This window comes from Thalia democratica, chromosome 2, assembly GCF_965202585.1.
Source record: "Thalia democratica chromosome 2, ktThaDemo2.hap1.1, whole genome shotgun sequence".
Taxonomy (NCBI): Eukaryota; Metazoa; Chordata; class Thaliacea; order Salpida; family Salpidae; genus Thalia; species Thalia democratica.
This window is the reverse complement of record NC_139166.1, coordinates 19626825-19648169: the sequence shown is the minus strand read 5'-3', so window position 1 is coordinate 19648169 and position 21345 is coordinate 19626825. Positions and strand designations below refer to the sequence as shown.

Genomic DNA, 21345 nt, shown 5'->3' with positions numbered 1-21345 from the left:
TTTCTTACATTTTTAGTGGAAAAGTGTAAAATAAAATAAAAATTATGTACCACCAAACGAAATACTATTGAAGACTTCAGTGTATTACAAAATTTTAACTAGATTATTTCAGGATTTATTCATAAAAAATATAAATATGTAGTACTGAATTTACAATTTAAAAACAAGTTTTATCATCACAGTTAATTTCTAAAACTTGGTAAAGCAAATGTTTAGAAGTAAAAATTCAAAAACAACAATAATAAACAAAGACATAATTATGTTTGTTTCGGACTTTTAAACTTTTTCAATGCTTTCATTAAAACACAGTAAGCACCTTTAAAACGATATTGATTTGAAAAATAAACAAATGAATTAAAGTAATTTCATGTACATCAAAGAAATTAACTTATTTCATAAACATCGTTGTTTAAAAGTATTTGAAACATGCAGGAGTCGGAAAAAAATCTTTTTTTTTTATTAAGTTCGTTTTTAGCAATCTTTTATAAAAAATTGACTCGTTACTTATTTAGCTGCGGACCCCTGCATAGAAAAATTTAGAATTTCATATTTTGATATTTACCGAAAAAATGTAATGATTGCTAACAATATGAATCTACGTTTATAAATTATAAAGCATTTAATAAAAAATGTACGTAGAGCTAAACTATATGTATTAAGAAAACTGATATAAAAAACAGTACTTAAAGATAACATTAATTGAAATAATAGTTATTTAAAAAAAGTCTTTTCAGAATTAATCTAGTAAAAACTAATTTAAAAACCAAAAATATGAAAGAAAATGTTAGTACTTTCAAAGTACTGCATTTTTCTTAAGTTAGGGTATAGCTCCATGTTTTCTTCCGACTTCAATGAAGCTGTCAACTGCGTAATCAATGTCCTCGATCGTATGACTCGATGAAATCTGCACTCGAATCCTCGCTTTACCGTGACTCACAACCGGATAACTGACTGGAAGAACCACAACTCCTGTTGGTGGTGTTAAAAATTGTTAAAGTGCAGGTTTGCATGAATATAAGCGAAATTGTGCTAGAACGTATATCTTTTGAAAAAAATTTAAATCTCTTCATATTTTTCAACACAAAATGATTTCTTTAGTTGAATTGTATTTTAGTTACAAAATCTTGCATGCCTTTTTTAAACATGTCGGTGGAGATATCGGTGGCCAGTTTGCCATCGCCGAACATAACCGGACAAATCGGATGATCAAAATTTTCACTTCCGTTCAACCGGAACCCAGCCTCTCTCATACGTGACCGAAAACGGCGCGTTTTTTTCATCGTGTCCTCAACTAAAGTGTTGTCGCCTGTTAGGTGAAGTTTTGTTGTTAAATAATCAAGAATAAGAAAATGATATCAACGTTAATAACCAATATCATATTGAGGTTTAAATAAACGCATCATATATGTCACTATACATACTGAATCGTCGTGGTTTTATTAACAGGGTTGCCAAATTTTTTTGAGAAATTTCTGCCAGGTTTTCTGAATTTTTTCAAGGTTTTTAAAAGTACATTAATTTGGGTATATTTTTAGTTTAAAGCTAATTTTAAATAAAAAATGTGCTAAGTAGTATAATTACATTTAAAAGATACTGTTAAGCTACTTGAAATGTGTTTTTTCATAAAATTTTTTTTTTGATGATGACAAAAAAGTTATCTATATGATAGATTTTTTGTGTCAAATTAAAATTTTACTACATATGTTTTTGTGAAAATTGTTTAAATTTAAAGGTTTTTTTAGGTTTATTAGTGATTTTTGTTTAAAATTCCAGGTTTATTTTCAAATTTTCACAAATTCCATGTTTTTCCAGGTTTTTTTAGCCTAAACTGTCAAATTGAAGGTTTTTTGGCATCCCTGTTTTAATAACCGTTAAGGCATTTATAAAATTTCCAAACGTACTACAAACCTGTTGAAATAAGCGAGATTGCCTGACTGGCGCATGCCACCAGGGGAGGCGGTAGAGAATTGCTGAAGAGGTACGGACGCGAAGTTTTCCTGATCAACTCGATTATTCGTCGAGATGCTGTCGTGTATCCGCCTGTGAAGTTTGAAAATTTAAACCGTTGTAGTTGTTTAACCAAGCTTGATAACTTTAATTTGTCGACACAAAAAAAAATTGTAGTAGTTTTTGTAAACTAGAAATATCAGTTCTGTAAAAAGGAATAAGTGTTAAAGCAAAATATTTAAATTTAAACAGCTAAATAGATAAATTATGCGAGAAATAAGTGGTATTTCAAAACTATTTTATATTTTTAGGTCAAGTAGGGTATTTTAAACCAGTTAATTTTAAACAAGCTAAAAACAATCTTAAAATCTACATTTTTTACAAGTAAAAATATTCACCTGCTGCGCCACCCAACGCTTTACCGAGAGTGGAATTGACAATTGCAACTCGGTCCGTCACCCCAAACAATTCGTCGGTGCCTCTGTGTTAAAACATCATAACATTCAACAACATCTGAAATATCTTAAATACATCTGTATTAGTTTTCAGAAACACAAGTAAATGTTATAAAATTTGTAAAGGGTCGAGATTAGACTGACTACCTAGCAGGATGTTTTAAATACCTGTTTTAATAGGAAATTTCTCAGCTAAACCTAAATCTTTGACTCTCATTCACAATGCAACTCACGCAACAACACCTCGTTGAAGTTTGATCATTCTGACAAGGAAAAGCTTTACAATCGTGCGGTATGCTAAGCAAGTACTGGAAAACTACAGAGAGAAAAGTCAGTCAGTGCTTCAATGAATCGCTTAATCTAATAAGGTGATTTAAATGACAAAACTAAAAAGGGAATTTTTGGCTGCTCAGTGAAGCACACAGCCGTAAATCTTTTCCTATTTTGTCTGTTGGTGTTAGCAAATGGCTGCAGACTGACAAGCTGATTTCTATGACATGCGTCGCCGCAATTGCCAAACCTAAAACTCTCACACTCAATTGTCTGTTAAGATACCCGAGTAACCGGATTAGTGAGCCGAAAGTGCCAAGAAAACCGGAAACAGCAACAACAGCATATCGTGAAGCTTTTCAATAAAATTGTATTTAAGCGTCCTGCGGATGAAAGCTTGTTGATTTTAGCTCCTTATTAAAGCATCATTCAAACAAAATGGATTCGAAGAACGGACTTGAAGTGTTTCAGCCGTCTCTTCTACGTATCAAATTTAGACCGGATTTTGAGTCAATATTTTAAAAAAATATTAATTTAATCTAGTATCACCCAGTAAGACCGTTATTAATAAAAAAATTTGTAAAAATGTTTTAAATAAAAATAAAGTCCATTAATCGACGTATAAAAACTCGAACATTTTCATTAAAACGCGCAAAATCGTTACTGATAAGTAACATCAAAAAACAATAAAAATAACAACTCTTTATAATTGATAGTATAAACAACCCGCCAATCATCCTGAAAATATATTTTTGTTCACAAGGTGTTGCAATAACATGTTGAACGGAAACTAAATTTCCGAAGAATCTTACAAAAGCCTAGCATATTTACGATACAAATGTACACCGAAGTTACAAGTAAAAAAAAGTTATCATAAAACTTATTACAAATGACAAACAACCTGCCAGTTCGGCCGACCAGCCCTGTCCCGTGGCACTCGTCTATGAACACCAGCGCGTCGTACTTGTCGGCCAGATCGCAAATATCGAGCAGCGGGGCGACGTCTCCGTCCATGCTGAACACACCGTCCGTCACTATCAGCCGGTTCCTGCATCGCTGTTTGCGTTTAGCTTTGTTAGTACAGTGCTTATTCACTTATCCGTACTTCGCTTATCCGTACAAGTAAAGAATTTAGGTTTATTAGTACAATGCTTATTCACTTATCCGTACTTCACTTATCCGGACGCTAACTTATCCGGACAAGTAAAAGAATTTAGGTTTATTAGTACAATGCTTATTCACTTATCCGTACTTCACTTATCCGGACGCTAACTTATCCGGACAAGTAAAAGAATTTAGGTTTATTAGTACAATGCTTATTCACTTATCCGGACTTCACTTATCCGGACGCTAACTTATCCGGACAAGTAAAAGAATTTAGGTTTATTAGTACAATGCTTATTAACTTATCCGTACTTCACTTATCCGGACGCTAATTTATCCGGACAAGTAAAAGAATTTAGGTTTATTAGTACAATGCTTATTCACTTATCCGGACGCTAACTTATACGGACAAGTAAAAGAATTTAGGTTTATTAGTACAATGCTTATTCACTTATCCGGACGCTAACTTATACGGACAAGTAAAAGAATTTAGGTTTATTAGTACAATGCTTATTCACTTATCCGGACTTCACTTATCCGAACGCTAACTTATCTGGACGCTAACTTATCCGGACGCTCACTTATCCGGACAAGTAAAAAAAATTAGGTTTATTAGTACAATGCTTATTCACTTATCCGGACTTATCCGGACAAAGCTTAGTGCTTGCTTATCCATGTTATCTTTGTAGGTTACACCAACAACAGTGGCTGAATATATATTGAATTACTTAAATGTCCAGTTTAATCACTTGTGAAGACAGATTGGCTGCTCAAAGAGTTAAATACTCAGTACTGTATTTTAGCCTGTGATGCTTTCAGTTGCTAATTGTTAATTCTTATCACAGTATTGCTGTCACTTTAACTTATCAGGTAAACTAAACATTTACAAAAAACTTGGGCACCCTGTGGTTTACGTAATTTTAGTAAAAAACATTAAAATTACAATCGAAATTGATACTCGAAGGCATCAACTTAAAAACGTTTAAGTAAAACCTCCATACACCAAGTAAGTCAAGTAAAAAAATAAAACATATCACAGCTCAAACTTGCCAACTGTTCAAAATTTAAACAGCAAACCTGGGCATCTTGCAACTTCAGTTCGAGATCGGCGAGGTCGAGGTGCTTGTAGCGGTACTTGTTCGCTCTGCACAACCTGATTCCGTCGATTATCGACGCGTGGTTCAGCTCGTCCGATATCACTGCGTCTTCCTGTGAAAATATTATCATCAAGCATACTATTTCACCGTATTCAATCATGAAGCTTTTGATTTTAACCTTTAGTGTGAAAATATCATTAGTTGAAATGTACTATTTTGAAATATTTTACGAACTTTCACAATAAACTTTAACAACTAAAATTCCTGAACGACCAGCTTATTTCAATTGGTAGTCGTATTGATTTTACTTGTACTCTACACTTTATGAATTAACGCAAATAATACTGCCGCCCCTGCTATATTATAATAGCTTGTGTGAAACTTACTTCGTTTAAAACTTTACTTTTATAAAAGTTGTTTAACAGCAACAGTTAAAGCTCGGAAAAAAGTGACGCTTTGAGCATTTGTTGCCCGTTCCCAATGCTTTGAGTTGCAGTTAACATTTATATGATAATTTTTACAGGTTTACCAAATGTTTTCCGCAAATTTTATCTGGGTTTAAAAAACTACACGTTTTATGGTATATTTTTAGTTTAAAACTAAATTTAAGAGAAAAAATATTTTAAATAGTATAACGACGTTGAAAGATATGTTAAAGCTTCTTTAAATGTGTTTTTTGATTAAAAAAATTTTTGATGGTGACAAAAAATTTTCATCTATACACTATATTTTTTGCGTCAAATCGAAATTTTACATTATGCTTTCAGTTGTGCTCCATACTTTTTGTGATAGTTTGTACGAACAAATACGAAACTCACTTCGGTGAGCAATACTTGAAACACTCCTATGTTGGCGTCGAAACAACTGCAGTACAAAATGGCGTCTTCGCGCTTGTGGAAGTCGGCTATTTGCTTCTCCAGGTCCCGGTGAATCTGCAGCGTGCCGCACATTATCCTGCAAGCGTGAGTTTGAAAAAAATTTAAAAAAATGTTCTATCAAGTTATTTTGTGATATTTTCCATGCGTGGGGGGTTTAAAACCTTATTTTTACTGATTATATTTATAAGGAATCATAAAAAATAAAGTAAAGTTTTAGCTCATACATGATGCTGTATTTAATTCAATTAAAAATTTCTTAAAGTATTTAATTTAACACTTTCGAAAAACTTTTACAAAAACATCGTGAAATCATAAATTTGCCGTTGAAATAGATTAAAAAGATATACAAGTATGATGTGGTTAAGCGTCAGTAAATATTAAACTGATACCATCATTAACAGCAAACACACGGAATTTTCTTATCATTTCAAATTGTTTATTTGGTTTTAAATTGATGTGTTTTCGTTTGATAAAAATCATTGCTTGCTTAACCCAGTTTATTGAAAGACAAAAAAAAAATCACAATATATATTTGGTATTAGGACCTGGTGCACGAAGAAACCTTTCGGTTATTGAGTCGCACACTACGGATACCTTTTAACGTATTGTCCAGGACAGTCGCTGAAAACAACTCAAACGACCTACTTGTTTATACTGGGTTACGTTTAAACAGATGTTTGTTTAATCGTCAGCATATATCAATTTACATAATATTTGTGTCGCAGTATCTAAAACTATTTCGGCTTATTTTTTTGATTTTCAGGTCAATGTTTGTTTTGTGTGTAAAATAGATTGTTTGCCCAACAATCAACAAAACAGTTTATATCAGCCTATAAATATTTGTGTTTGACACCTTTTAGAGCAAACATTTAAGTAAATTGATATTAGCAAATCAAAGTCATACTGGGTCAATAGTCTTATTTTTTATATCAATAATTTTACAGAGTTGGTTTAACAACTTTTCTAATTCAAATTAGTTAGAAAAACAAGCAACCCAAGTTTAAGATTTTCATAAGTTCCTTGTGAGATACGCAAAATAAAGAGAAAAATAAGAGAGTTTTGTACTAAAAATATATCTCCTTCTGAAACTTTTGAGCAGTCGTTTTCAACTAACTCAGTCAAATCTTAAAACTTTTTTTTGTTAAGTTTTACAATATTTTTTTTTAAACATAAAATTCACAGCTATAACTTTTTGGTTATCAAGTTTTTCAAGTTTTTAAAAATTTTATTCAGATAAATTTTTTTAGTTGCAAGGAAAATTTCCTGAAAACTTGAGTTTCCAAAAATTGACAATAAAAAAATTGCCATCCTTAGGTTTGTATTGGAAGCTTTATACAAAATTAACTATGTCTCAAGAATTAATGAAAGTGTTTACTTAAAAAAAAACTACTAATATTTAAAGTTCATATTTCGAGCTGCAGTTTAAAATATTATGTTAATTATTGAAAAAAAATATTGGACTCCATCCACTTATGTTTTTAATGATCATTCTGTATGACAAAAATGTTTTATTGATTAGCCAAAAAATAACTTAAACGAGGTTATACAAACTTGATAATATATCTTAAATGCAAATTGTTTGCTTAGTTATCAACATAGCAATTTATTTGAATTTATAAATACTTTAGAAAAAATACTCTTTATTTCATAAAACTGTTTACATAATAAAATTCATTAAACTATACAATTGACAGTTTCAATACAAAATAACTATAATACCAATCATTTAAATAACCATTACAAGAAAATTTCAAAATATCTAACAAGTATTTAAATCAGGGTTTCCCAAAGTGGGCGATATCGCCCCCCTGGGGGCGATTTTAGTTATTTGGGGGGCGATAATTAGTAAGGGGGCGAAAGGGTGGGCGATAACTAGTAAGGGGGCGAAAAGGGGGCGATTTTAAAATTTTGGGTTGTCATAAAATTTTTACTTTTTATCTTGATATTTTACTAATTTTAGCTTGCTATTAAATATTTAAGCCTGAGGTAAACTTAAACAAAAAAGTCTATTGTATTTATGTTATTTAAAATATAGAGAAATTAAGTACTTATGACTACTACTTTTAAATTAATCACATATTTTCAATTATATATTTTCTTATTTAACAATTACATTGATCATAGACGATCGGAAATTCTCTCACTATTTTCAACCTTACATATATATTATTTAGGATCATAAATGGTTTGTAAAAATCTATTTTATCGATATTAACTATCAGCTAATGATATTTCCAATTGTTTTTTGAAAATTCATTAAGTTTGACTAAGAAATAAAACTAAACAGGGTTGCCAATTTACCTAGAAAAACCTGGAATTTGACAATTTAGGCAAAAAAAAATTTCAAAAATCTGTAATTTTTAACAATTTCAACAAATTAAGTAGTAAAATTTTGAATTGACACAAAAAAGCTATCAGATAGATAAAAATATGTATCCGTTCGTGCCAGATCTTTTTGAAGAAACGACTCACAGAAAACCTTCTCAGACTTACAAACTGACTTTAAACTTAAATTATTTTTTTATAAAGAACGATATGAAAGCTTTTGGACTCAACAAAAACTAAGGCAAAGTATTCAATCATTGGAGAGGAATTTAGATTGTTGTGTATAGTTTTTCCTTCTAGCTACGTTGTTGAGAAAGCTTTCAGTTTAGTTATCATCATCTTGAGAAAAATATTTAATCTAGATATTTGTAAAGGAGGTGACTTGAGGCTTTATATGACTGATTTAGAATCAGATTAGAAAAACTTGCAAGCATTCATGAACCTCATCCTTCGCATTATATTAGAATTCAGTAGCAGACATTATTTTATGATGTTTTTTTGTTTATTTGTTCTTTTAAAATACTTCTTATTTAACCTGGTTTGTATTGTATTTAGGTAGTCTTTTTATATTATAAATTCTTATAAGTTATTTATTCTTTAACAGATTTGCATAATGCCTAATAAATATTAATTACGGTAGACTTCCTATTGAGTTTGCATTTTTAACCAAAAAAAATGCAAATTTATATTTTTTTAAATTTAACTTAAATGAAGTCTACTACTAACTAAGTAATAAAAAAAATACACAATATTTAATAGCTTATATAGATCTCTTTTTTTATGAATGTTTGTTTTATATTTTAGTTGATTTCATGTATATTCATAACGTTATTGCATATAAGATATTTAAATTTATCATTTTGTAAAAATAGTGGTAATAATTTTTGAGTTTAAACTTTTTGATTTTGTTCAAAGCGCGAACTAAAGAGGAAGTCTACTGTATTTATAAAATGGTTTATGTTTTAAATATGTTAACAACTTTGTTTTGACCTGGTTAGTTTTCAGTTTATATTTGTCGATTTACATTACACTAAAAGTTTTTATAGCATAGTAGTTAAAGTATTTGTTTAAAAGAAATTTATTTGACATATTTTTGTTAATACTTGTTTAATCTGTATAAGTAAAAAAATATTGATAAACGATAAAGTTTTTATTTTTAAAACTATTTTTCGGTTTTAAAAGAGTATAAATTTGATGTCTCTATTTGAAATGACTTCAAATTTTTCATTTAAAAGATTATTAAACTCAAATTTTTTTTCTAACTTGATTTATTAATGTTAGAAAATCTATATATTAAATAATATTAAACTATTCATACAACTTTGTTTTGTTTTATCTCATTTTCTAATATAGTAGCAATTAGAATAAGTTGTTTATTTTAATAGTTCAACACTAGTTTTTAGTTTTTCACTATATTCTCTGGTAAATTATTGTAGACTAATAACTAGAGAATAAATAAAATTAAACAGTATTAAATAAGCCATCAAAAAGACTGTTACAGTTACAAAACAAAGTTTAAACATAATTAAAAGAATTTTTAATTGATTACTTTCTGTTCACAGAATTAACTGTAAAACATTTGATTTTTTAGAATTTAAATTAAGAAAAAAATGTTAAAATTATGGTTTAGTTTCCTAAAGGTTATTCCAAGTCAAATACTATTTGATGGTATTCTACTACAAAACATATAGTTTAAAATTAAATTTTTAATTTTACAACTAACCATCTTATAGTATATTTTAGCATTGAAATTAATGATTTTACTGCACTAACAGAAGCTATTCATAAAACAACTTTTCATGTTAGATTATCAACCAGTCGGTAAAACTTTCTAAAACTGGATTAGAAATGGTGTTTTAATATTTATTTTATTATGTGTAAAATAATCTGTTCATTCTTTTGTAGTTTTTTAATCTCTGGTATTTAATTTTAGAATATGCCTATCTATAAAATAATTTAAGTATTTTGTGCGGACTAAATAAATTTACTTAGTATTCAATTCTAAATGTCCGAAATTCCTTAAATGAGAGATAGTTATAATGTCAGGTTTCAGTTAAGATTTCAAATGGGTAACGTACGGTCCAGATCCAATCAAATTTGACCCGCTAAGTAATTTGAAAACTACTTGTGCAAAATAAACAAAATTTAGTTTTTAGATGCTTATGATTTTGAAATACACTTTCAATTTGGTTTTCAGTTCACAACAGTATTTCCTAGATGACAATAATAGAAAATCATTTTATTAAAATTATGCTCGAGTTTTTTATTTTCTATATTTTATTTTTTTAATTATGCAGCCCGCAATTACATTTTTTTAACGAGTTGAAACAAGAAAAGGTTTTTTAGTAAATATGAATTGCTGACTACAGAAATTTTCCACCACTACCCTAAAAGTTTCATTAGCTTCAAAACAATTGATATTTATTCAAGATTGATTACACAAGGCTTTTTAATATTCAAGTATTTAAATACACTTTACTGGGCTTATAAGGAAACAACAGACACTTTTTTTCTCAAGCCTTGTAAACTACTTTGAACACAGCCCAAAAGTGCATGCATAAGAAATACCAGACTAAATTACATTTCGAACACAAATTATTTGGCTCAAAAGTTTGTACTCAAGAGAAAAACTACTTTTTGAAATCGTGGGGGGGGCGATTATTTTTCAAATTTCTGAAAAGGGGGCGATTTAGTAAATGAGTTTGGGAAACCCTGATTTAAATCAAGGTTAATTGTGTGACATAATCGATTTTTGCTTTATCAGTAAAATTTGCAAAATAGCTCATATGAACTTTTATGTACTTAAAAAATTAAAAAAATTGTGAATACATAAAGTTGCTTGATTAATTCTGAATCTTACACTACGGTTCACAGGTCGGCAGCCTTTTATAAGTTTAGAACTAATTTTCTTATGAAAAGTTGCTCGTGGGCCGCAATTTTTTGAAGTAGTTTTAGATAACCTAATTGTCAGATTTACGTTAAACAAAATTTAAATAACTTTAAAAAGTATAATTTTAGCTAAAAATTACATGACAACCTTTATCAATACCCTTCACTTGCATGCATCAATTTTATAGTTGGTTATTCAAATTAGAAAGCAGTCTTTTATCTTCCCATTGCCGATTATACTTTTAGTATAAATTTATATACATATATATTTAAAATATTTTTCAAATGACTTAATAACCCAAAGAGACATACATAACTTGATAGAAACAAACCTCACAGAGGTTATAAACATTTATCAAAAAGAATTTATTTTCCAAACACACAATTAATTGCAAACCTGACAGAGCTGAGTCCCGCCCCGTACTTCGCAATTGCGTCCATACCCGCCCTGACCACTTTGGGGTGGTTTGACAGGCCCAAGAAGTTGTTCGCGCAGAAGTTCAACACTTTGCGTTCCCGGCCCCTCACCTGAATATGCGGTCCTTCACAGAAAAGTTAGTTGAAAGAGAGTAATTGTTTTTTTTCAACACAAAAATTAGTTTCTCGTTGTTTATAAAAATACAGCGTGCAAGCAGCTAAGTGATTGAAATGTCGCTTGAAACGAACACAACTGCTTCAGCGACTTGCGCATTTTCAATATGTTTAATTTGAACTAAATAAAAAAACATATTTTGGAACAGCAACAAATGCTATTTTTTTGTTTATAATTTCTTGAAAAAAAAATGACACGCGCTGTAAACCAAAAATTCTCTGCCTAAGTATTCTTTTTTTTTGCATTTACATAAGTAGAGAACCATTATTGTTCAATTTAGAACTTATATCATAATGCTAAACTATTTAAAAGTTCACCGTCAAGGGAAGTGATGACGCGTTCGTTCACCCAGAGACCTGATCTGCTGACGTCATCAAGTCTACTGTCCACGTAATCGTTGAACTTTGAAATTGCTGAAGCGAATCGACAGCTGCTGTGGACATCCAAGGCTTTCAAAAAAGTTTTGCGTAGCATGTTTGAATATGGTGCTGCTGTAAAGTAAAAAACGTTAATCTTAAAAACAATAGAATCTAGTTTTTTTTCAATAGTTTTTTGAGAAGGGAGAAACAAGTTTTAGTAAATAACTTTAAGAAGATTAGCATTTTTAAATTTAATAAGAATTCGTACTGGCCAAGATTTACTTATAAACTTTTAATGCTTATTAGAAACTGATCATATTACACATAGTAGGACTTTTTACATCCATCTCTGCCCTTGTAAAGCTGGAAATTGATAAAAAATGAAACATAGTTAAATTTTAGTTTAAGTGATAATTAAAATATAAAACTTATATAGTCTAGTCATGGTCAACAACATTCAACTATATTTGACGTTATCAGTTTTTAGTGAACATATAAGATTTAGAACACATATTGTCAAAACTTATATATGCAATATTATAAATTAAATTACAAACTGACAACTGTGCTAGAATCAGTTTTAATACAAGCTGATTCTTTAATTTATAGAGTGTACTGTTATAAGCTACATCGTTAAAATAATTACAACAATTTTTTTAAATTGCAGTTAAATATTTTTACTTATGTTAATAACAGTTTACTACTATTTTCAGCATATAATTTAAAGTTTTAATAGCTTAGAACTATTTTTAAACTATAACGAAGTATACATTTAGCAAATTACAAGTAAAAACAAACTAAGATAATATATTTTTAAATAAAAAAATAACAAACTAATAAATGAAAATTAAAAACACAATACACCTATACTAACGACTACAGTTATTACTTTAAGTTTTAAAAGCTGTGCAGAAAGGATTGCTACTGAGAAATTTTCTGCACAAAAATTATGGTGTAAATACTGTGGAATAAAAAAAAAATTACTTGAACTGATTGGTATATAATATATCGAAAAAATGAGTTAATTTGTTTTGAGTTATCAAAAAAATGTTATTCTAAATGAAATCAAAAACATATAAATACTTATTCTTTCTGCTACATTGAAAATTTTTTGGAAACATTGATATGCAGACTACTGCGTAAATTGCAGTAAAAAACTTGCTTTGGAACAGAACTATCAAACTTTTCACTATTTTGTTATTTATTGTTTAGGTATATACAAAACTGATACTTCTAAACAACTTGCCGAAAAAGGTGTGTCTATTTTCTGATAGTTGATTTTACTTTGCTTAGAGTTGAACTATTTAAAAAGTATTGTTATTATAATGTTATCATTTCTTTAAAACACTTCTATCAACTTTGGAAATCAATTTTAACTTTTCCTTAAGCTTATATACTTACATATAAAACAACAATGTCACTATGGCTATTTTTCATTCAAAAGATAAATTAATACTATACAAGACTCACTAGATAGTTAAAATATATTTTGTACCATGAAGGTATTATTATAACAATGCCAGTTACATTTATGTCAGACAATGAGATTTTAGATGTTTATATACTAAATCAAAGTCAGTTATTTTTTGAAGTGGGATGTTTGTTTGTATTCTGCAAAACTTTTCACCTTGAATACAATCTATATTTTCATATTTATCAGTAGTTTTAATAAATTTGTTATTTAAAATTTTAATTAGGTAACAATGCAAACACTATTATCAACTAATATTTTGATCATTTACATAACCTAATATCAGCACATTTGGCAAGCAAATAAAACATTAAGAAATGTTTATCTTCCTTCAATTGAAATTCATGATGCAATATATCATGCAGTAAGTTTAAATAGGTTTATTTTTTTCTGCGCTTTGTACTAGCATGACCTATTTTGTTCTTTATAAAAAAAATAAATGACTTTTTACTTACATTATATATAATATGGAAAACATTAACATAATCTAAAACATGAATATTATTTAATTGAAATACTCTTTGAAACAAATTTATATTAAGTTGAAAAATCTGTTTCTATAATAATATTTCATTGTCAATTTTTGCAGACTTATAAAAATTCAGTAAAAATATATTATTATTATATTGTTTATTGTGCAATGTTGGACTCAGGCATCAAAACCTGAGCCACTTAAACAGGACACACAAAAAGAGAAAAAGAAAATAAACTTATACTCAAAACTTTAAGATAAATTATATATATATATATACAAACATAATTTAAATGAAAACACAAAGTTAAACTCAATATGATAAACAAATGAACTAAATTGAAAATTCAGTTCAAAAAATTCGAATTTATATATTACTTAGTATTTTATTTTTTAGTACTAAGTATATGTTATCCTTTATTTTTTAGCTAGATACCTCAAGTATTTAGGAAATATTCCTTTTATAATTTAAAATATTTGAATGTTGGAATCTTAAAAATGTTGAAAAATATAAGTTTTAGATCAAATAAAACAGAAAAAATAGTGTTTTTATAGTAAGATTTTTATTCATCAAAATGATTTTTTAAATCTGCATTGAAAAGGTTTAAGTATAAGTAATGTAAAAATTTGAAGTTTGGTTGAAAAATGAAGGAGAATATATACTTACATTGAATAACTTTTTTTTGTTTTTGGTTTACTCCTTCTATAAGTAACCTATTAAGCTCATTAACTTTGATCACTTATATCTCAAAAATAGCTTTGAATTTTGTTAAGTGGTAAAAAATGCCTCTTATCTAAGATAAAACTCAACAAAATAAAATAAACTTGTAAAAATCAAGACAACTTTTGAGATATAACAAATTCTTTAAAAAAATTCCAATACATTCATATGGATTGAAAAATTTTGAAGGTTGGTTTCATTGGAATTTTGAAAGTTTTAGTAAATAATCTCCTCCTTTATTTTTAAAGCAATTTTCAAATTTTCAGAAAATGTACTTTTTATATTACAAATAACTTTTAGGAAGCGTAATTTTGAAAATAATAAGCAATTGTTAAAAAATTATGACCAAAATTTTTTTTTTAATTAATTTTTTTTGTTTATTTTTTATAATTTGTTTTTTACAAAAATTTAAAAACATGTTTTCTACAAGTTATTTAAAACTTATTTAAGATTACTATGAAAAGTTTTAAACAATTGCTGAACTACTGAAGGAGAAGATAGATTTTTAGTGAAATAGTCTATTTTTGCCCTTTTAGGTCGCACCTCCCATAAAGAACCTATTGAGCGCTCTAACTTTTAACTCTTATCTCAAAAGTTACTTTAAATTTTTTTAAGTAGTAAAAAGTAACAAGTAGCTTATCTGATTATGTAAAAAAAAGATGAAAATTTAAACCCCGCTTCTACCTATGCCCTCAGGCAAATTGATACTTTTAAACCAAAAGTTTGTTTATTATCTGTTGATTGAATTACTTATTTACAGAGAACTATAAAAAAATGCTGTTGTTATTTTACTAAGCTTCTATAAATTTTAAGACCAATTTTACCCTCCTCAAAAAGCTATGATGTCTACAATAATGTCACTACCAGTAGCGTAGGTACAACAAGATAAACTACCTCAAGTGATGTTATTTTTCTCAGGATTACCAAAAGTTTTCTCAAAAACAAGTTTTTAGGTCAAGTATTAGTATAAAATTAAATTCAAGGTAAAAAACTGTCTGAAGTAGTATAAGAACATTGAAAACATAATGTAAAGATACCTTAATTGTATTTTTTGATAAAAAAATCTAATGAAATTTATTTTTTTATGATAGATTTTTAGTATCTAATCGAAATTTCTTTATTTAATATGTAAAAATTTACTAAACTTTAAGGTTTTTTGTTTTTTTTGTGATTTTTTTTGAAATTCTAGATCATTTGTCAAGTTCCACTGTTATTTTTTTAGTTTTTTTTTTGCCTAAACTGACAAATTTGAGGTTTTTCCAGGATTCCAGGTTTTTTGGTAACTCTGTTATTATGACTGTTTCATTTATGTTAAAAAAAAAGCTTATTGCTGGCTTTATTTTAGTTTGACTCAAGGTTTTTTTTGAAAGTTAATGTTTACTGTTATTTGTGCAATGTATTGCAATCATGCAAGAAAAAATATTTGTCAAGGTTAAGGTTTAAGTTCTGACTTAATGTAAGTATTCTCTTATAAAGTGATTTAGCATGAAAAACTATAATTAATTAGTTACCTTTCAAAAATTTGCTAACTTTTTTTTACTTACCTTATTTGTGTTTAAACACAGAATTTGTGTTTGTTGTTAGTTTTTTTATTTTTATTACTTCACAACCAGTTATTAGCCAATTTTTTTTTGAAAAAAGAACTGGTAATTTGATACTATTTATGCCAAAAATAACAAATATCAAAACTATTCATAAACAGTTTTTTAATTGTATAATAGGTAGTTAGTAATTTTATTTTTACCTCAATGAAGTGTAGCCCACTGCCAGCTTTGTAAATGTAGTCCATCTCTTTGCTTGGTGTGTTGCACATATATAAGCTTCAAATTCACTTTTAAAAAATTTTGTAATTTCATACTTGTTTTCTATATAAATAAAAATAAATAGTTATTTTTTCCTACTTAAAACTAAAAAACAAATTTAGCTTAACTGGTGTAAGACTTAAAACAATTTCAATAGTTAATTATTCATAACAAAATACTTACTTTAGGCCCTAAATTAGGGCATAGGGGGTAAAACACTTTTTCACAACTTGATCTTATTTAGTATAGTTTTTACTTAGCTACAAGATGCTTTTTAAAGATTTTAAAAACTCAAAATAATTTTTGAAATATACCAGTTAAAGTTAAAGGCAACAATAGGTTCCTTATGGGAGGCACAAACTAAAACAGAAAAAAATAGACTATTTCACTAAAAATCTACCTTCTCCTATGTTTTTTGAGATAACTACCTCAAACTTTTAGGAAATGTTCTTGCAATATTTAGAAAATTCTGACGTAAAAATTTTTTTTTAATTAAAAACAAAAATTTTATACAAAAAATAAACAAAAAAACAGTCTTTTTTTTGTTTTTTATTATAAAATTTTTGTTTTTGAAATTTTTTTAAGTTGTTGTGACAGAATTTTCTAAATATTGCAAGTAACATTTGTAAGTTATGTTGATTAAAAAAATCATTGGTCAATAAAATTAGACTATAAAAAAGTGTACTTTCAACATAAAAACTCTATATTTAGTAAACAATTTTAAAAAGATTATAAATTTGATAACTAAAACTTGTTTTGATTAACTAATTTCATAAAGAAGCTTTAAACAACTTTCAAGGTTTTCATCGTGTCAAGAATTAACTTCCCCTTTTTTACATTTAATCAAAATATTACTAAAAACATGACTGTAAGTATATAGGCACTTTTATTATTATTTAACATATTATTTTTATTGTATTTTAAAACTTTATACCCAGAAACAAGAGTATTCTGTTTTTTTTTAATCTTGTTCTGAAGAATTACTCATATATAAAAGTGTTTTTTAAACAAATATAACAATTTAACAAAAAATAAATAAAAAATTGAGTTCAACTTTTAAAAAATAATATGTTATCTAAAGGTCAAAGAGGAAAATCACTAGTTTTACAACTTGATGTTAATATAAGACTTTTAATTAAGCTATAAATTGAGTTTAGGCCATAGGGGGGTTAAACCATGTTTTTTTACAAGTTAGTCTTATTTTATAGAGATTTTTGTAAGCATCAAGATGCTTTTTATCGTTTTGAAAAATTTAAAATATTTTTTGACATATGACCAGTCAAAGTCGGGCTGCATAGTAGGTTGCAAAGTTGGGGAGGGATAACTAAAACAGTAAAAAAAGACTATTTCATTTAAAATCTATCTCCACCTACATTTTTCAAACAATCTTCTTCAAACTTTCACAGTATAATATTTATATGATAACAAAAAACAGTTACCTTGGACTTATAAACATTTAAAGTAAGTTTTTTTTTTTTTTTTTTTTTTTTTTAATTTTTGTCATATTTTTTTTTTTGAAGTTGTTAAAACTCATAAGCAACGTTTTTTCTCAAAATTTAAGAAACATTTCCTTAAAATTTGAAGAAAATTGCTTGAAAAATGAAGGAGAAGATAAATTTTTGGTGATTTTTAAAATTTCCAAGAAAATTGACCCAAAAAAATTTGCAGTTCATACGTTTGTATCGGAAACTTTTTACAAAAAATAAAATATTTCAAAACTTAAATGATATTTTATAGTTCTATAAAAACTGGCTTGTAGTTTGTACTTAAAGCTTTCATATAAAAGCTTAAGTTAATTTTTGTAAAAAAAAATGTTGGACTCCCCCTATGGCCTTAAAAAGCTTTTTAATAATATTCAAACAAATTTTTGAGGAATTCCAGCTAAAATCAGAGAGTAAAATAGGAATGGTGAGTAAATAAAAATGTATCAAAATATTTTTCTCCTTTTGATTAAAAAACTCAAATTCTTAAGTTATTTTATTTTATTTCGAAAAATATTTTGTAAGATTTTTTTCAATTAAAAAATAATCTGTGACCAATTCACACACCAAAAAAAATATCTTTTTATTTGTTTTAACAACAGTATTTTTTTAATTAAAACTTAAAGAATCCATGTAAATGATTTTTCTTAACATTGCAGGGAACATATCCTGAAAATTTTAGGTAGTAATTTAAAAAAACGTAGGAGGTATATCTTAAGTGATTTTTATTTACTGATTGCTTTAGTTTTTTTTTTCTGTCATAAGGAACCTACTGTACTCTGTGACTTTAACCTTTTATATATTGAAAAAATATTTTTATATTTAAAAGCTGTAAACAGCAATTTAAGCTTAGTTTTCCTCTGCAAGAAAAGACCCCAGCCTATATTCTTAACTTAGTAACAAAAACAAAATTTTAATCATAGTTGTTTATGTTATCAACATAATTCTTAATTTTAATAAAAATTAGGTAACACATATTAAAATTAAAGTACAGGTAATGATAGGCCAAAATCTGTACCTAATTATACAAATCAATTAAATGAAATTAACAAACAACAAATAGAAGATCACAAGCTAAAATACAACATATATTAAAAACTAAATCAAGTAAACCTAATTTTACAATAAATAAACAGATTTTCTCAAAAATATCTAAATTAAACAGATATTTTTTATAAAATATTTAACTAACTTGGGTCAGTCTGAGTTTTTGAAAAATTTTAAACTAGTCTGAGAAAGCCATAGTGCGTAGCAACCCTGATGTTTACATAAAAAATCTTAATTTCACACTAATTTTCTCTTTTAGTTAAATTTTTCTGCACACTGTTTTGCAAACAGTTTCTTAAAAACTAGAGTTTTAAAATTTCAAAAATGTTAAACAATATTTACATTTTTGAACAGTGAGTCACCTTTTAATTGTTTGTATTTCAAATTAGACCTTGTTTAAAAAGTTATTCCTACTGTTTATCAATATTAAAACAATTAGAATTTAATTTAACAACAAGATAAATTCAAAGGATCAAAAATTTTAGGAAAGCAAAACAAAATAGAACAATTAAGGCCTGAGATTCAAGAAAAATATTCAAACTAGAATGAGTTATCCTGAGTAGTCTGTGTGTGTTGCAACCTTGTGTTAAGCCTCACAACTTTTTGTAGTACATGTAAACCACAGGACCACTTTAGACTTAGATAAGTTATCATTAGGATCTAATGAGTTGACATGTGGGCTTGTTTACAAACCAGGATCTGTAACTGAGGTTTCTTTAAAATCTCAAATTTTTAAATTAATAGCTGTTTATTCAAGTAAATCTTTGTTTGAAAGCTGCTAAGTACTATTTTGTACTTTTCTTTAGATCAAAAATATTTTTTATATTTAACTTAGTTAAACACAAAAGTTTAAAAACGTTTATAATGTTGGTAACAAGTTTTTAGGAAATTATAAAAATTGCTTTAACATCTACTTTACTTTAATCGTTAGCTTAAGTTTTATAAAATTAATTCGATTTAATTTTAACAAAATTAACTTAATTAAACACAATAACTTCAAAATTTTATAAACTAGACTTGATAATTGATATTTTAAACATTTTTAATAATAAGCAGTTTAACACCTAGTTTAGTTTAATTGTAAGCATTAATTAACTATTTTTTATGCTACGTAAAAAAATAAGTGTACAGTTGTACCATAGTCTACAACAGGGTTTCCCAAACTTTTTTTCAAATGGCCCATTAAAAGAAATTATAAAAGCCATGGCCCCCCTCACCAAGATTACTTAAATAAAAATCACCTAAGACCTTTTTTTTCTGCATTTCCCCTACAACTCAAGAATATCTAGTGTAAGTTTCATATTATGACCTCATGGCCCCCTGTGGCTCCTTTACAGCTCATGGCCCCCCTCTGACCCCTTTGCTGCCCGTGGCCCCCTGAGTATCTGTCATGGCCGAATTTGGAAAATCATTGTCTAGAATACTTATAAAAAGTTCTATCTTTAAAGTTTTTGACTAGAAAAGTTAACTTTATTTATCAGATATCACAAAAACATCTTTTGCAAAATTTTATCAGATTTTAAAATAATGTTATAGAGGATCATTTAATTATCTAAAAATAAGCCAAATATAAGCTGTATGGGACCCAAAAATGCGACCTTAGAGTTTTTAGCTATTTTACATTTTAGGAACAAATTCTTAACATTTTATTAAGACTGTGTAAACTCAGTTATAAAATGTTCTAGTTTTGTTAACACTTTTTTTTTTAAGTAATTTGTTATGTAAAAACATACTATAGCTACTACGAAACTAAACCTGAAGCTATAATATTTTCTTTAAGAAATCAAAAAGTTTATGTATAGATTTGTTTTTACATTTGAACACTTTTAATAACTTACAAGTTTACTATTTTGTTTTATAATAAGAAATTTTACACTGAATAACTAACTAAACTAGTTTGAGAACTAAAAAACCTTTTATCTTTATAAATTTTAGTCAGAAATAAATCATCTAGAACTGTAAAAATCAACTTTTGTCAAAGTAAACAAAATAAAACAGCTAAATAAACTTTTTAAATATCAGTTTATTGAACATTGGAAACACTGTATAGCATCTAAGTTGGCTAGCTTAAACTTTGTGCTCTTATAATCAACATACTCCGACAGTAATCATTAATAATATATATAATTTTACTATTCTTCTTTTAAAGAGCTAAGACCATGATTTCGATGTTTTAGACTCTAAAACATCGAAACCATGGTCTCAGGGGTCGGCAAACTGCGGCCCTCGGAGTCAAAACAGTTGGCCTGCGAGTTACATTTCAGCACAAAACATACTTATTAAAAACAATAGAAAACATTTTTTTTGTGGTCAAAGTTTGCAACTAGGGTTTAATTTAAGTAATTACGCATCACTATTGCTTTTCTATAACTTGTTCAGTCTAATTTTAAGGTTTGAAATAGTATTTTTGTATTAATTGTTATAATAACTCTCAA

At 27.4% G+C, this 21345-nt stretch overlaps 1 protein-coding gene across 1 annotated transcript; it reads right to left on the bottom strand.

Annotated features, from left to right (window-relative positions):
- Window positions 1–733: 733 nt before the first annotated feature.
- On the bottom strand, window positions 734–16408 carry LOC145829249 (2-amino-3-ketobutyrate coenzyme A ligase, mitochondrial-like). Its single transcript, XM_082936992.1, has 10 exons — window positions 16325–16408; window positions 11875–12048; window positions 11363–11507; window positions 5692–5827; window positions 4854–4985; window positions 3574–3728; window positions 2346–2428; window positions 1909–2040; window positions 1133–1306; window positions 734–969 (listed from the first exon to the last, which is right to left on the bottom strand). The coding sequence occupies exons 2-10, from the start codon at window positions 12029–12031 to the stop codon at window positions 818–820; spliced, it is 1266 nt and encodes a 421-aa protein (XP_082793118.1). The 5' UTR covers window positions 12032–12048; window positions 16325–16408; the 3' UTR covers window positions 734–817.
- Between the last annotated feature and the right edge of the window lie 4937 nt (window positions 16409–21345).

Excerpts from the sequence above, each read along its gene's own strand:
- LOC145829249 (XM_082936992.1), bottom strand. The coding sequence starts at position 12,031 with ATGCTACGCAAAACTTTTTTGAAAGCCTTGGATGTCCACAGCAGCTGT. Across the intron at positions 5,828-11,362 it reads GCGGGACTCAGCTCTGTCAG|GATAATGTGCGGCACGCTGC; the intron begins GTTTGCAATTAA and ends TCACGCTTGCAG. Across the intron at positions 3,729-4,853 it reads TGAAGTTGCAAGATGCCCAG|CGATGCAGGAACCGGCTGAT; the intron begins GTTTGCTGTTTA and ends AAACGCAAACAG.